General features: G+C 46.7%; 1 protein-coding gene across 1 annotated transcript in view; it reads left to right on the plus strand.

The window, feature by feature from the left end:
• Positions 1-16224, plus strand: part of ADAM12 (ADAM metallopeptidase domain 12) — a 364014-nt gene that overhangs the window by 275846 nt on the left and 71944 nt on the right. The window contains exon 12 of the mRNA XM_043988643.1: positions 15704-15881. Within this exon, the coding sequence (XP_043844578.1) occupies positions 15704-15881 (178 nt within the window). The remainder of the gene's footprint in view (positions 1-15703; positions 15882-16224) is intronic.

Here is a 16224-nt window from a genome sequence, read left to right on the forward strand (position 1 = left end):
AAATGTGTGTCGACTATTAAATCGAGGCTAAATCATTCTAACAGCAAGTTTCATTCATTGCTCCTTGTCCTACACCTTCAGCCCCAAGCAATCGGTCAATCAGTATCTGGGAGCTCACATTCTCCTGGGCAACCCCCTAGGGATAGGAATGGGGCCTATGACTTGTCAGTATGGGGAAGTCCCTGGCGAGGACACCCTCCACCAGTCCAGGTCAGTTCTTTCTCTGAGAATGTTCTTATTATAACACACACATGATAAAAGGAGAATGGGTCCTATCTCTTCTACTGAGGGGCCTTCACATACTCCAAGATCTGCATCATCTGCCCCTTAGTCAGCCCTCTTCAGAGCTGGATATCCTCCCCTCCTAATCATTTTGATTCCATTTTACCTCCATTGTAGTGATTTCTGTCCCCCCCCCCCATGGTTATAAATCACATCAAGGCAGAGCCACCTCTGTTTCCCATCATTCTTTGCATGTAACAAATACTAAATTAAAGCTTGCCGAATGAATGACATGAATTGTTTTTATGTTAAAAATTAGGAAACTAATGTGACCGAGTGCTCTCAGGCCAGCAGAATGAGTGGGCAGGTGCTGCCAGCTTCCCAAGTTCCCTTGTGATGGCATGTCATTAGAGCTGCTTTTCTAAAGTCTTTTCATTCAATTTCTCCCACATTTATTAAGTGCTTATCATGTTCCAGGCACTGTAAATACAAAGACAAATGAAAGCCAGTCCCTGCCCTCAGGAAGCTTACAGTCTACTGGCTGAAAACTGGCACACAGATTGGAAAACAAAATAAATAGGAAGTAAATGAAAAGTAATCTGTTGGAAAGAGAATCAATTAGTCAAGCAGTGTTATTAAGTGCCTGCGATGTGTCCAGCATGTGCTAAGCACTGGAGATATGAAGAAAGGGGGGAAACCAACCGTCCTTCCTCTCAAGGAGCTCAGGGACAAATGAGGGAGGCAACATCTAAACAACTCTGACAAGTAGGCGGGATCAATTGGGGGGGTCTTAGAGGAAAGGAATTAAGATTAAGGAAAACCCTTGTAACAAAGAATGCAAACTAGAGCAAAACAGACCCTGTTGCCTTCAGCCTTGGGTCGATCCCCTCTTTGTCAGGAGGTGGGTGATGTGTTTCATCATTGGTCCTTGGGGATCTCTGGCTGGTCACCATATCAATCAGAATGCTTAATTAAGTCTTTCATATTTGTAAGTCTTTATAATTCCATTATTGCAGAAATTGTTTTCCTGGCTCTGCTCACTCACTCCTCCATCAAAGAGAAGGCATAATTTCAAATTGCTTTCCAGAATGGCTAGACCAATTCAGTTCTACCAACAATGCATTAGTGTACCTGCTTTCCCTCTGCCCTTCAACAGGTGTCACCTTCCTTATTTGTCAACTTTGCCAATCTGATGGATGTGAGGTAAAATCTCAGAGCTGCTTTAATTTGAGTTTCTCTCATTTTTAATGAGTTGTAACATTTTTCCATATGACTATTAACAGCTTGGATTTCTTCCTCTGAAAACTGCTTGTTTATGTTCTTCGCCCATTTATCAATTGGGTAATGGTTCTCATTCACATAAATTTGAATCCATTCCTCATATGCCTTAGAAATGAGACCCTTATCAGAGAAATTTGCTGCAATGATTTTTCCCCAGTTACCTGCTTCTTATTTTGTTTGAGCAAAAATTTTTTAAATTTTGAGAAATCAAAATAGCCCATTTTATCTTTTTTGATCCTTTCTATTCCTTATTTGGTCATGACGTATTCCCATATCCATCTTGTGAAAGGTAATTTCTTCTTTGTTCCTCTAGTCCATTTTTTTTAAAGATGTAAACCTTTACTGTGCCATTTATCCATTTAAAGCTTATCTTGGTGAGTGTTGTGAGATGAGGGTTTATACCTAGTTTCTGCCAGACCTCCTTCCAGTTTTTCCAGCAGTTTGACTCTGTCTTTTAATTAGCTTCCCCCCAAACCCCTCCTCACTCTGTCTCTCACCCCCTGGCTTCTTTCAGGACTCAGCTCACATCCCACCTCTGTCAGGGGACCTTTCCGGTCTCACCCACCCCCACTGAATGCCAACATCCACTGCTAGTGCTTTCCCTCCTGGGTTACCTCTCATTTGCATGTACGTACATGCACCTATGTGTGTGTGTGTGTGTGTGTATATATATATATATATATATATGTACATATGTCTTATACGTACCTAGTTGTTCACGTGTTGGATCTTCCACTAGAATGTGAATTCCTGAATGGCATGGACCATGATTTTGCCTTTCCTTGTACCCTCATCACTTAGTCTGGTCCCTGGCACACAGTGGGTGATTAATAAATGCTTGTTAATAATGATGAAGGTGATAATGAGTGTTTAGTGTTTGAGCTGGACTTTGAGGGGTGCCTAGAATTTGGTCAGGTGGAGGTAAGAACAGCAGAAGACTTTGGGGGCAGTCAATGGGTATGAAATGCCTGTGTCTCTGTTTTGATAGCTCTGCCAGCTGAGCAGACACAAAGGCAAATACATACCTTATTTAAACAAGGATTTCCTAAGCATCTTTAGTCTGCTGGAGACTGGGTGGACATCTTTAACATTCCTGTCCATGTTTGCCCCATAGAGACAGATGGGTCCCGTGCCCCCCAAGAAGAGATTCATCCATCAAGTACCAGGAGATGCATAGATGTCTAGCCCACGAGATGAGAGACAGAATGTGGGGTGTGGAGGGCAACAGTAAAAGTGCCATTTCTCTGGAACAGAGAGGGGGTGACTAAAGCACACGGAAATCCAGAGCTCTCCTCTCTAGCAATGGCAGAACAATCATGACCCTGAAAACAGCAGCAGCTGGAGGAAAGTGCTCAGTCATTCCAACCACGGGTGTCCCGACTGTGCCAGCTTTCACATAGGTTGATAAAGAGGCTTATGATGAAGCCTCCACCCCCACCAGGAGACTCCCTGTGCATAGTTAATGCTGTTCCCCAGAGCAGCTTTCAAGGGCACAGTGACCACAGCTGGGAGCAGGGCAGACTAGCACCAAACCAGCCTCGACTGGAAGGGCCGTGCTCCTGCCAGGAGGAGGGAGCCCCAGAAGGTGGTCGTGGTTCTTGTACTTGCCAACAATCAAGCCCAGTTTGACTGCCGTGTACTCCAAGGCATTTGGGCAAAGCTTTAATGCTGTCTTTAGGGACAAGATGGTCAGAGGCTGGCTGGATGATTACTCAAGTGGGTGCTAGAGAATCAGACCCAAAGATGGACCCTGTCGGACCCCTGTAAAACCAAAGGGAGCTCTCCAGTGCAGTGTACCAGGGTCTGTCCTTGAACTTACCCACAGAATCAGACTCTCCAAAGAGACTTTTAAGGGCATCTAGTCAAACCTCTACCTGAAAGAAAACCCCCAATCATTTGTTTTACTTGGCTTTATGTTTGTAATAAGATGGCAGGAGAGAGAAATAAAATAAATGCTCATTAACTGAAAAGTACAATTTAATTTTTAAAATATTTTAACTATTTTTAAATTCCTATGATAACATAACCAGGAAATAACCATTCATGCTTTCCTTAAAGGTTTTTCATAAGGGGGAGTCCAGCACTCTGTCCTACGCCCTCTTTTCATCTCTTTCTAAACTCTCTCTGTCTCTGTCTCTGTCTATCTCTCTGTCTCTCTCTATCTCTGTTTCTCTCTCTCTCTCTCTCTCTCTCTCTCTCTCTCTCTCTCTCTCTCTCTCTCTCTGTGTGTGTGTGTGTGTGTGTGTTTGTCTTTGTCTCTCTTTCTGTCACTGCCTCTCTGTCTCTTTCACTCTGTGATATCATCAGACATCACAGGTTTAAAGTAAACCACCAAATCCCTGAAGATGACTTTCAAATGTCATCATTAGCACTACTAATAATAATAGCTAGTATTTATATCAGCTTTTAGTTTGCCCTTACAGCAAGCCTTTGAATTTAGTGACAAGCATTTATTAGGCACCAGCTGTATGCCAGGAATGGTTCTAGATAGACAGTGGGGAAGCAAATTTAACCAATGTAACAGTCCCTCCCTGCTATTTCTGCCCTGCCTTCATCTCCCCCAAGCACCAGTCCCACATCACCAAGTGCCTGCCAGACCCCTCCTGGGTCTCACAAGCATCACAATCTCAAAGTCAGTGTCCAAGCCAGAATCCATTGTCTTCCCATCCTTCTAAGTGAGCTTCCCTCACCACACTCTGCCCTTCTTCCTGGCAGGAAGCTTTGCAAGTTCAGCAGCATCCTCAACTTGTCCTCTCCTCCCCCTTTCCGCATCCAGCCAGCTGCCACATCCTGACATTTGGACCTTTGCATCCCCTCTGACCTGGACTTTCGAAATACTGTCCAGTCACATGCCGCCAAGTCCATGTTCCTAAAGCAGGAGTCTGACCTTCTCCGGAGGCGTCAGCAGCTCCCTCTGTCGTTGTGTTTGTTTTTGAGTCTAGGACCAGACACAGATTCTTCTTTGGGGCATTTCTGCAATCTGGCTCCAAGCTGCTTTCCAGACTGACCTCATTATTCTTCCCTCACATACTGTCTTCTGATAAACTCGTCCAGTGCTATTCCCCATGTGTGATGGTCGATTTCCCACCTCCATCACTTTGAACCAGCCGGGGATGCCCTCCCTTCTCACCTCTAATTCCTGATTCTTTAGGTCCTTATAAGACTCTACTCGGGTACCACCTCCCACCAGAAGTCCTTCCTGATTCTCCCAGGTGTTTATGCCCCACTCCCTGTAATTCCTCCTGATTCACTTCCCAAGTATTTTCATTTGCCTCTCTGTCTACATGCTGTATTTTCTCCCTCCTCAGTAGAATTTAATCCCCTTGTTGGCTCTGGAGAAGTGACCCATCATCTCTCGACCCTTGGTTTTCTCCAGTGGCCCTCTCTCATCTTGCCTCCCTTGAAGCATCATTCAACAATAATGGCTGCCCCTCCCTCTGGGATATTCTCTCCTCCCACTGTCCCTGTGGTGTCTCTTTCTCCTTTCCCTCCATAATGCTCTGTGACTATGGGCAAGTTTTATCAGCTGTCTGTGCCTCAGTTTCACAATCTGTAAAATGAGAATAATATTGCCTCCCAGGTTTGTCAGGAGGCTCAAGTGGACATTGTGTCGAGCCTTTCACCATATTATACATACCAGCTGTTGTTTCTCATTTTCCACGTGGCCGTGAAAGCATATGGCTTGAGCTCTGGGGTCTCCTTCATTGGGGTAGAAGGAAAGGGAAAGATTACTTAAAGGAGTAAACTGTTTCTAATTAGACTCCCAGTCCGCTGGTGTCTGTCAAAGCTGAGCCCTAGACAAGCTCTGCTAAAGACCAGAGGATGTTTTGGGGCTGCAGCAGGGGGATCTCTCCAGAAAGTGGGTTCTGCCCAGCCTGGCAGCTGCTGCACCAGAGGCACAACTTCTGCCTGGGGTGGGGGTTCTCTCACATTGGCAGCAAAAAGAAAAGAAAGAGAGAGAAAGAAAGAAAGAAAAAATAGAAGAGGGAGACACTCCAGGGTAGCCTGAGCAAAGGCATGGAAGTGGGAGAGCTTGGGGCATGTCCAAAAGATAAAGCAAAGGCCGGGACAGGTGAGCCTCATGGGAAGAGCCCTGGGCAGGGAGCCGGGTTCCAGGAGGAAACAGGCTCTGAGAGAGGACATGATTTGCCCAAGGTCAGCCTGGCTTTCAAAAGCAGTTCTGAGCATCTTCACAGCAGTTAAGGTTAGCTCTCCCCACTGCCCCACCCGGCCTCCTTGGTTGTGATCAGACTTGGTGGAGAGTACGTACATCCACAATCATAGATCCTTGATGACTTGCCACGTGGGAGCAGTAGGTGCTTTGGCCTCTCTGAGACTGAGTTTCCTCATCTATAGCACTATGCTTTGGAGGCTGTGATGGGCCAAGCAGTTTGTGACTTCATGAGGATACAGAGATGAGAAGTATTGGCTTTGTGGGAGTGGGGTGAAGGACAGATGCAGTTCTCTAGGTAAATAGAGGCAAGAAAGGATCCTTAGAGGTTGGTAAGGGGCTGATTGGGGAAGAATTGTGGAGAAGGCCCTGAGAAGAGAGATGGGTAACTGAGATGTACGCAGAGAATCATCCCAAGCCATAGAGTCCCCCTTCCTCATTGTACAGATGAAGAAACTGAGTCGGGGGAGGTTAAGCTGGGCCGCTGAGCTGTGAATGTTGAAAACACAAAGCCGACGAAGGTAGAAGAAATACAGGAATAGAATAGACGCATCCAAACCTTCCCCCCAGCATCTGACTCTGGATGACTTGTATTCTCCCTCCCGCTCTGGCCTCAGACTGTGGCCAATTCGGCGGCTCTGTGGCCCGAGTCCTCATTCAGATGCCATGATCTGAAAACGTCTGGCGTCTCTCTTAGAGATGCTCATAGAGATCTCAGTCTGGAATTTGTCCTGGCAACATTCAACAGAATTTTATTTCTTAGATAATCTCAGCAGCCCCAATGATGACAACTGCCCTTATCTGTGGAATGGAATTAGCTGCATTATTTGTTTTGAGGGCGCCCTGATAAAAATGATTGAAAAGGAAGTATAAAACACTATAAAACGTGATGTATTGCTCTTCTTTGGAGAAAGCAATAAAACTGCCTATTTCCTTTGTGGGAAGAGGAGGATTGCTGCATACACAGTGGGCGCCCCTTTTAGATTGCAGACGTGCTTGTATTTTATTGACAAAGGAGGAGCCAACCTTGTGAGGCGGCTCCAGGAGCTTCCCACACAACTGTGGCTCTGGGAAGGCTTGGAGCTCTTGCATCTAAACAGATGCCCTGCTAGAGAGAAGGAACGTGGTCAGGGAGGAAGCAATCCCCAAAATGCCACGGGTGCTGTCACACTTGCTGTCCCTCATGCTGCTGCGTGAATTATTTAACTCTCCATTTTCTTTGTATGTATACGCAGCCATTGGAAAAGCACAAAATTTGGGCCTCAATTACAGGCAGATTTGCAGAGCCATATTTCAGTTCTTCCAATGCTTCAGTGTAAGAAAGGAGCCCTAGTCATCTTAACTATCTGGAGAGTGCCGCAAGGAAGGGGAAAGAGCAGAGCTACTATTAAAATAAGTCCAGATAAATCACCATTGTCTCAGCTGGCTGGATAAAATCAGGCCACTTCTTTTACCTCCACGATTAGACAGAAGGTAGGATGATCCAAATCACACAGGTCACAAAGCAGATTAGGATGAAATTGGGAAAGACCTAATAAAATAAGTAAAAAAAAAACCCTAGATCATGTTAATACATGGTTTTCTAGGTCGATGTATGACCTGCAGGGAACTTTACATATGGTTTAATGGCCCGAGTTAAATCTGACAACACTTATCCAAATGACCTTGAAAATCTTTTCTTCCTCTGAATTTGTGGTCTCATGATCCCATCAAAAAACCTCTTGGAATCTATAAAGGGGAAATTCTTGGGAAGAGTGCTTGACTTTTGGAGCTGAAAGGACCTTAGAGGTCACCTGATTCCACCTGTATCTGAACAAGATACATCATGAATGAATGGATGGATGAAATGGAATGGGATGGATGGATGGATGGATGGATGGATAGATGTAAGAAAGAAACATTAAGTACTTGCCATATATGAGGCAGTAGCCTGCACTCTAGGAATACAAAGACACTGACAACAGTTCCTGCCCTCAAGGACCATACATTCTAATAGTTCTTAGAGGAGATTGGAATCAAGAAAGGGTGTGTTTCAGTATGTAAAGTGGCAGGTATGGTGCATGGAGCTGAAAGAGGATAGGTTGACTTGCTCTTTCCAATCCCAATGGAGGTTTGATTTCTTCATGGTTCCAGGGCTGGAAAGGAGGGTTTGGAGAGGACAGGGTAAGAAAGGGAGTTAGGACAGGAACACTGACAAGCCAACCTGGAGAGAGGATTTCCATGGAGGCCAATGAAGCACAGCCGGAGCCTGTCTAAACATGTTGGGTCACATGAGGCTCTCATCCCCACCAAGCCACTGCTTGGAAGCCCTCAGTGAAGGGGAACCCACTTCCTAGTGTGTGTTTATAGGATGTCATGAGTGCAACTGGGCAGGTTATGACATGTTGAAATGTCTGGAAGAGGGCATCACCCTTCCATCTGCATGGTTTTATTTGGATCTGGTTAATCCATCAACCAGTAAATGAGCATTTGTGCAGCACCAGCCATGTGTTGGGCATTGGGATAGGCGCTGAGCCAGTCCCTGCCCTCAAAAAGTTTACATCCTACTGAGGGCTACAGCATTTATCGGGGATCTTTTGTGCAGGTGAGGGGGCCATAGACATAGGAGTGAAGACATCAGACACTAGATCCTCATGCCCTTTCCAGGAGTGATGTTAATATTGATTTAATTATCATTTAGGATAGAGGATTAAGGTACCTGGGCTGGCTGGGCCTAGTGGTAAAGGAGATAGAGCTCTACACTTAGAGTCCATGGGTTCAAATCCTCCCTCAGACACTTATTAGCTGTATGACCCTGGATAAGTCACTAAACCTCTATGGGACTCAGTCTTTGAGATGAGGGGTTTGGATTCAGTGACCTCCAAGGTTCTTTCTGCCTCTAAAGCTTCCAGCTTATTCCTTGGACTGTGGAGCCAGCTAAACAGTGTGAGATTAAAATTGGATATTAGATCATAAATCTCCCCTGCTTAACCTTTCCCTTAATTTATCTCCCAGACTAGTAAATGGAAGAAGCTTCTGGTTTTCTAGTTAGAGTTTTTATTGTATGGTAGTCACAAGGTGATGTTGATTAGAAGAATAGGAAAGTAGAAATACAATACAAATCATCTTAAGTCTAGGCTTAGTCTATATTCCGTATAAAACTCACCAAAACCCAAGGCCACCTTTGGGGAGAGAGACCGAGTCAAGCGCGTGCTGTTAACCGAGAGCCGGGCCGAGTCAAACTCCAGTCAGCGTCTGTCTGTGCAGCGTAGCCAGGAGACCAGCGGAGCAGGAAAAAGGCCCCACTTCTGTTCTCTCCTTGCCTTTTAAGCTCGCACCCCGGAAGTCGAGTGCTCAGCGGGCAGTCTGGCGTGCATCTCAGGCGAACTGGTATGCGTAGCTCATGCTGTTGGTCTCCTCCCCAAAAGGGTGGTCCTAAAAAAAACTGGCGTCTTTCCATTATCTAACCGACTGTTAAAACTTTTTACCACAACAGAAAGGGTTGATTTAACACCAAACTCCTCAACCTTCCAATTCAGGCCCCTCTGCCCCAGAGTGATTCCCCAAACAGAGTGGATCAGCCCTCATCAACAAGTGACAGGTAGATTCGGCCTCTTCTCTGTCTGCAATTTCCACTCATCTAAAACTTGAGATTCAAAGAATTGGGTCAACCAGAATGGTGGCTCTGACTTCTCTTTAACAAAATTGGACAGAGCCAAGCCCCCAGATAAATACAGGAAAGTCAAAGGACCCAGTTATGGCATTAACAAATAGATTGGCTATTCTCAAAGTGCGGTCCAGAGACCCTTTCAAGGGTCCTCAAAGTCAAAACTGTCTTCATAATAACACTAAGACATTTTAATTTTTGATACAGAACATAGTACAAGAGAGAATTCACATAAGCTCTTTGGAAGCCCTAAATAATTTTAATAGTGTGAAGGGGCCCTAAGAACAGAAAGTTTGAGAACTGCTGAGATAAAAGAAGGATAGAGGAAGAGATATATGGATATTTCCGCATATAGGAAGAACCTTTAGTCACTCCTTACTACATTCCAGGCACTGTGTTAAGTGTTAGCATAATATATATGAACAAGCCAGACAGTCCCTGCCAGGCACGAGTACATGCTTTGAAAATGGATGTTGAAAAAAAAAAAGAAAGAAAGAAAATGGATGTTTATTGATTCATCGGTAGGGGACAGCATGCCAACTCAGTCCCCCTTCTTGCCAACCCCCAGGGCACAAGCCCACAGTTGTTCCTTTGGCCTCTCCTATGTTTTCCTTGCCATCAGCACTAGGCTTGATTTCGAGCCTAGGACCCTGAGCTGTAAAACCCCTTCTCACCACAACCTCACAAATTCTTATCAATGAGGTAGCCAGCTTCCCAGAAACCCCAGAAACGACGAGCCCAGTTCTGATGAGCTCAAACTGATCCCAGCCACTTTCCCTGGCTGCCTCCCCTGCAACAAGAGAAGCAGATGTCTGAAGACAATTCCCAGGGATTTTTGCAAGGCAGATAACTCCAGAATTCTCCTGTCAAGCTTGATAAATTGGCTTAGGATGATTCACCCTAAGAACAGAGCAGGGAAATTCACAATAGGCCTCTTTACACGAAAGGCCTTTTCTGCCTGCAGATTTGTCCAAGTAAAAGCAGCCTCTAATCACACTTGGCTTGGCAGTTGGGCGACTACTAAAATATTAAGCCTTGACAGCCGGGATGGCCGGCCTCCATCAGTGGGTACACTGTGTTTTTCTGAATTGCCCAATCATCTGTTCCATTGTCCTCTTTGGGCCCAATTGCTAAATCTGCCCTTCTGGCCATTTCTGCCCCTTCCATTTTAGCTGGAGAGGAGAGAGGAGATGCAGAAGCCAGATCAGTTGAGTCAGGACTTCTGAAATCAATCTTTTCCACTTGCCATTTGGGGAAGCCACTTTGCTCAGCAAGGATGGGCCAGTAGTACCAGGGGGCTTTGCTCTTGCCTTCTGCATAATTTCCTACATTTCATCTCAGGGAATTACTAGGCTATTATCGCTCTGTGTCAACTTAACTCACTACAGACTCAACACATCCAGAGTTATTTATTAAAAGTATAAAAAGGAGGGTTATAAGGAACAAGTAAAACATGATGGAAGGAACAGAGGCTTGTCTCCTTAAACCATTAACTGCAAACTTTACAAGGGAGAACTTTCATGTCATGGGCAGCTACATGGTCTAAGTCCCTATTCTCTCTCTCTTTCTCCTCCCTCTCTCTCTCTCTCTCTCTCTCTCTCTCTCTCTCTCTCTCTCTCTCTCTCTCTCTCGCTCTGTCTGGGTCTGTCTCTCTCTCACTCTCTCTCGCCTTCCTTTCCTCTCTCCCTCCATCTCTCCCTGTCTTTCTCTTTCTGTCTCTCTCTGTCTCTCCATCTGTCTCTCTTTGTCTCTTTCAGTGTCTGTCTCTATCTCTGTCTCTCTATTTTTGTCTCATCTCTCTGTCTCTGTCTCTTTCTGTTTGTGTCTCTCTCTTCCTTCTCCTCCCTTTCCCTCTCTGTCTTGTATGGCTACTCTAGGGAATATAGCCGAAACAAACCAAAACAAAAAAATGGGAGGAGCCTAGAGAAGTCCAGGTGGGAGGGTCCTCCTTTGGGCTTCTAAAATGGACGTGACTAACAGATTGTCATTATAAGCCCGTCCTGGATCTCAGCTGTGGAGCTGCCCAGGACGGCTATGGTCGTCTGGTCCAGTGCCTGGCTTCCTAGAACAGGGACCTAAAGCCCATTAGAGACATCCTCAGAGGGCATCTGGCCGCCTCCCTGGGGGAGGCGCAGTCTCCCCTGGGCTCTCCAGGGCTCCTCACCCCTGTGATGGAGGGGAATGGAAGAGGAGGGATAATCCAATTCAACAAGCACTTATTAAGGGTCTGCTGGGTCAGGGGTTGGCCTACAGGATGGGGAAAAAGAGAAAGTGGCCCTTGCCCTCTGAAAGCTTCCATTCTAATGGCCAGAAGCGCATATGTTTGTTAGCATTTAGAGAGATGATCAAGAAATAAAGAACAATATCAAAATAGATAATAAACACACCGTAGAGAGAAAGACCTGTATAGAAGCCTGAGAGCCACCCTCAGAGCCCGTAAGCTCTGGTTCCAGTCCTGCCGAAGACATATCCTGGTCATTTGGCCTTGAGTAAAGCCCTTAGCCTCTCTATGCCTCGAGTTAACTCTGTAAGGCTGTTCATTTCATAGAAAGACCTGCGCTGCACTAGATAAAGGAGCCCTCACCAGGACCTCCCTACACTGATGAAACCCCAAGTCCAATTTTTAAAGTATTTACTCTGCATCTATTCCAGGCTAATAAGGACTTCAGTTTCTCCACCATCACAGCCTTGCGGTCCTTGAAAGTGGCGAGGGTAGCGCCCGTTCTGATCCCTGCCCTTGGTAGACTTCTGGGAAGGCAGTGGAGCGAGAGCTCATTAAGGAACCGGCTTCCTCCGTATCCCCTCAAAATGACCACGGTGACCCCCCCCAAAACAAGCTCCACTTCCAGAAATCCTCAGACAGCCATTGCAAACCACCAGCAATCATGAGAAAACGAGAGAGTCCAATGCGGTGACTAAACAATCTATTTTGCAATATCAGAATCAGAGACAAAAGCATTGGAAGAAAGATTTATTATCCCACATCAACAGCAGCAAGAGAAAGAAAACAAGCCATTTCTCAAGACCCAATAAAATGGGTAATAAGCACCCCAGAGGAATTAAGAGGCAAAGTGAAATCAGGCAAAATAGGCAGCTGGAGAAAACAGGAAAGGAACTGGGTCTGGCTGAGGACTCTGGAGGCAAGATGCAAATGAAACGCAGCAGGGCTGATAGGCTGATGTTAGTGACCTGTCGTCGAGCAAGTGGCATGCGTTAATTAGGCATCTTCTGTGTACCAGGCCCTTTTCTTCTAACTGCCCTTAGATCACAGGGGTAGAGCCACGGCCGTCTGGTCCAACTGCCTCATGGGAAATCAGTCCCAGAGGAGCTGAGCAACTCGGCTAGTGACAGCTCCTGACAGGGCTTGGAATCAGGTCCTCTGGCCCAAAATCCAGCATTCTTTCCTTTGTGTCCAGCTTGATATGAGGAATAGAAGGACAAATGAAGCCAAAGCTTAGAGAGGACAGGTACTTAAAGAAGGGTACTTAAGTAAGTATAACCTGTACTTAAATAATTAAGTACACAATAGTAATGTGTCGACAGAACATGGATTAAGCCTTTATAGTGGACCAGACGCTGAGTTTAACACCAGCAAAGTAGGCCCTGCCCTCAGGTGGGGCGTTCAAGTCCAGAGAACAAGAGGAAGTAGCACGATGGCCTGGGTTGGGGGGAGTGAGCCATGGCTGACTCTAAGTTTCTGGAGGGGTAGCAGTGGTCAGAAGGTGGAGTGACGTGAGGTCGTTGGGAGAAAGGAAGCAAGGTCAGGGTCAGGAAAGTCCTCCTGCCAAAGGTGGTCTTTGAAAGCAGCTTTGAAGGGAGTCGGGAAGCCAGAGTGAGACAGTCTGTGCAAAGTCACTGAGGTGGGAAGTGGAGCATCACGTACTGGGATGAGCATGGAGCCAATCTGATTGAAGCACCGAGTGCGAGGAGGGGACTGATGTTTGCATCAACAATAACAATAATAAATAAGGCAGGCTGGGGCCACGTGGTGAGGGCTGCTAGCATCCTCTCAGTAGCCAGGAAGTCTTCACAATGGCCTGTGGTCCCACTGGGGGGACGCCATGCTCTCTGCTAGAACCCAGATGAGTGTTCATGAGGCTAAAGGTGCTTTGTTGTTTAATTGTTGGAGTCGTGTCTGACTCTTTGTAACTGAACTTAGGGTTTTCTTGGCAGAGACACTGGAGGGGTTGGCCACTTCCTTCTCCAGCTCATTTTACACATGAGAAAACTGAGGCAAACAGGAGTAAGTGACTTACCTAGGGTAGCACAACTAGTAAGTGTCTGAGGCTGGATTTGAATTCAGATCTTCCTGACTTCAGATCCAGGGCTCTATCTACTGCACTACCCACTATTCCTAAACTCCTGATGAGAGAACAGGGACTGCCCTGCTTTTTCCATTTCTATCCCTTCAGCACTTAGCACAGTGCTTGGCACATAGTACCTAATAATTGCTTTTTCATTCATTCATTCATTCATTCATTCATTTATGGGGTAGCTAGGCAAAATGGTGGATAGAGTGCTGAGCCTAGAGGCAGGAAGATCTGAGTTTAAATCCATCTTCAGGCTCTTAGTCGGCAAGTACTTTAATCTCTGTTTGCCTCAGTTTCCTCATCTATAAAAGAGAGATAATAATATCCCTTACCTCCCTGGATTGTCTTGGGAACCAAATGAGATGATAATGAGAGTTTAGCACAGTGCCTGGCTCGTGGTAAATACCACAGAAGTGTTAGCTGGCCACCCCCTAGATACTTGACCCAAAACAGAATTGGAACAAGGAGCAGCCCGGAGCCCTCAGGACACTGAGTAGCCACAAGGCAGCCTGGATGGGGAAGGGCCTTGACCCCACTTCAAGGAGGACTGGCTAAAGGAAATGGGGATGGTCTGCCTGGAGACACCTCGAGGCCACCAAATAGTGCGCTTCAAGCATTTGAAAGGCTGGACTTGGAAGTGGATTTAGCCTTGCTCTGCTCAGCCCCAGAGAGCAGGCCTAGGAGCCATGGGGGGAAGGGCAGGATTCAGAGACCAGAAAAGCTCCCTAACAATGAGAGGGGGGGCTGCCTGGGGAGGTGCTGGGTGCTCCCCCACAGAAAGCCTTTGAGCAAAGATGCCAAGGTCAGGAACATGGTAGACAAGGTTCTGGTGCAGATGTGGGCTGGACCAGTGTCTCTGAGAGTGACGTCCCCTCCACCTCCCAGATCCTGGGATTTACTTTTCTCTCTTCCTGTTTTCTAAAGGGCACATTAGTATGCAATCAAAACTATAAGGGAATTGCAAGCTTAGATTTCAAGTAGATTATGATGTTGGTGGTGGTGGTGATAGCAATTCTCTAGGGCTTTTAGCTTTGCAAAGTGCATTGTAAGCATTATCTCATTGATCTTCCTGACAGTCCCCGGAGATGAGTGCTATTGCTAACTCCATTTTATAGACATGGAGTCTGAGGCAATCAGAGGTCAAATGACTTGATGTGGGTCACGAAGCGTTGGACCTCAGCTCTTTCTGACCACCAGGTCTAGGACTCTATCCGCTACTCCACCTAGCTGCCTTAATTTTTTATAATTCTTTTTTGCAGAAACCCTATCAATGTATTTAATTCAGTGGAGAAAACATTGCATTCCTTCCATGACATTGTGTGTGAAGAATGAGTGAATGAAATGCCACTTACTGTGTGCAAAGTGCTGGGCTAATTGCTAAGGAAACGAATAGAAAAACAAAGAGTCCCTGCCCTGAAGGAGCTTCCATTCTAGTTGGCAGGTCCAGCTGCCCCAACCCCGAATCCTTTAGCCAGTTAGAAGCAACATGGCAGAAGGGACAAAGAGGTGGCCTCAAAGCCAGGAGGACCTGAGTTCTGGTTCTACCAATGATACACGTACCCTGGGCAAGTCGCTAAACTTCTCAGGCAATTCCTTCAGACCAAATTGCAGAGAGGGTGCCCACCTGCACTGGTAGAGGGATTCCCCTCACCCAGGAGTTCCCTAGACTAGTGAAACCACAGGCCCTATCCCTGTCCCAAGTCAGCCCATTGTCTAAGCATTGGGCAGAGCTTGATGCCCGGCTGTTTGCCCTTCCATGGGGCTTCATAGCTTACAAAGCATCTTCCTCCTAAGGGCCAAGTAGAGCAGGAGACACCGGGAGGAGTGTCCTCACTTTACAGCTGGAGAAACTAAGGCTGAGAAAGGCCCAGTGCCGACTGGGAGCATGGGAGGGGGCTCTGCCTCCTGGTCTCCTTCCTCCCAGAAGAGTCCTTTCCATTCCGTGCCCCATGTGCTAAGGTTTGGGCCTGTTTGTTCAGTGCTGATGATACTGTGGCCAGGATGTCAGGAGGGGCCTGGCCGTGACCAGGGGACCCACTGGCCTCTGTTTTCTCTTCCTCCTCTTTTCCCCAGTTATCCATTCCCCGTGATGTTCAGCAGCTGCAGTAAGAGGGACCTGGAGACTAGCCTGGAGAAAGGAATGGGTGTGTGCCTCTTTAACCTGCCTGACATCAAGGAGTCCTTTGGGGGACAGAAGTGTGGCAACGGCTACGTGGAAGAAGGCGAGGAGTGTGACTGTGGGGAACCAGACGTAAGCCTACCATCGCCTGGCTGGGGCTCTTCAGGCTCTGAAGCCACTTGCCAAGCAGAAGGCAGCTCTATCCGACCGGCAATTATTAGGCACCACCAGAGACCATCTGATGGGGCAGATAGAGGGCTGGCCTTCAAGTCAGGCAGACCTGGGTTTAAGTCTCTGGGTGGCCTGGCACAAGCGCTTGACCTCTCAGTATTCCGGGCAGTGCTATAACATGAAGTGGCAGGGCTGGTGCTGCCCTGCACTCATGGAGGGACTCACCTCCCTGGGAATTCCCTATCCCAATGAAACCAGAGGTCCAGTAACAACAGCCAAATAAAATATGTCAGGTCCTACGCTA

This window comes from Dromiciops gliroides, chromosome 2 (assembly GCF_019393635.1).
Source record: "Dromiciops gliroides isolate mDroGli1 chromosome 2, mDroGli1.pri, whole genome shotgun sequence".
Classification (NCBI taxonomy): Eukaryota; Metazoa; Chordata; class Mammalia; order Microbiotheria; family Microbiotheriidae; genus Dromiciops; species Dromiciops gliroides.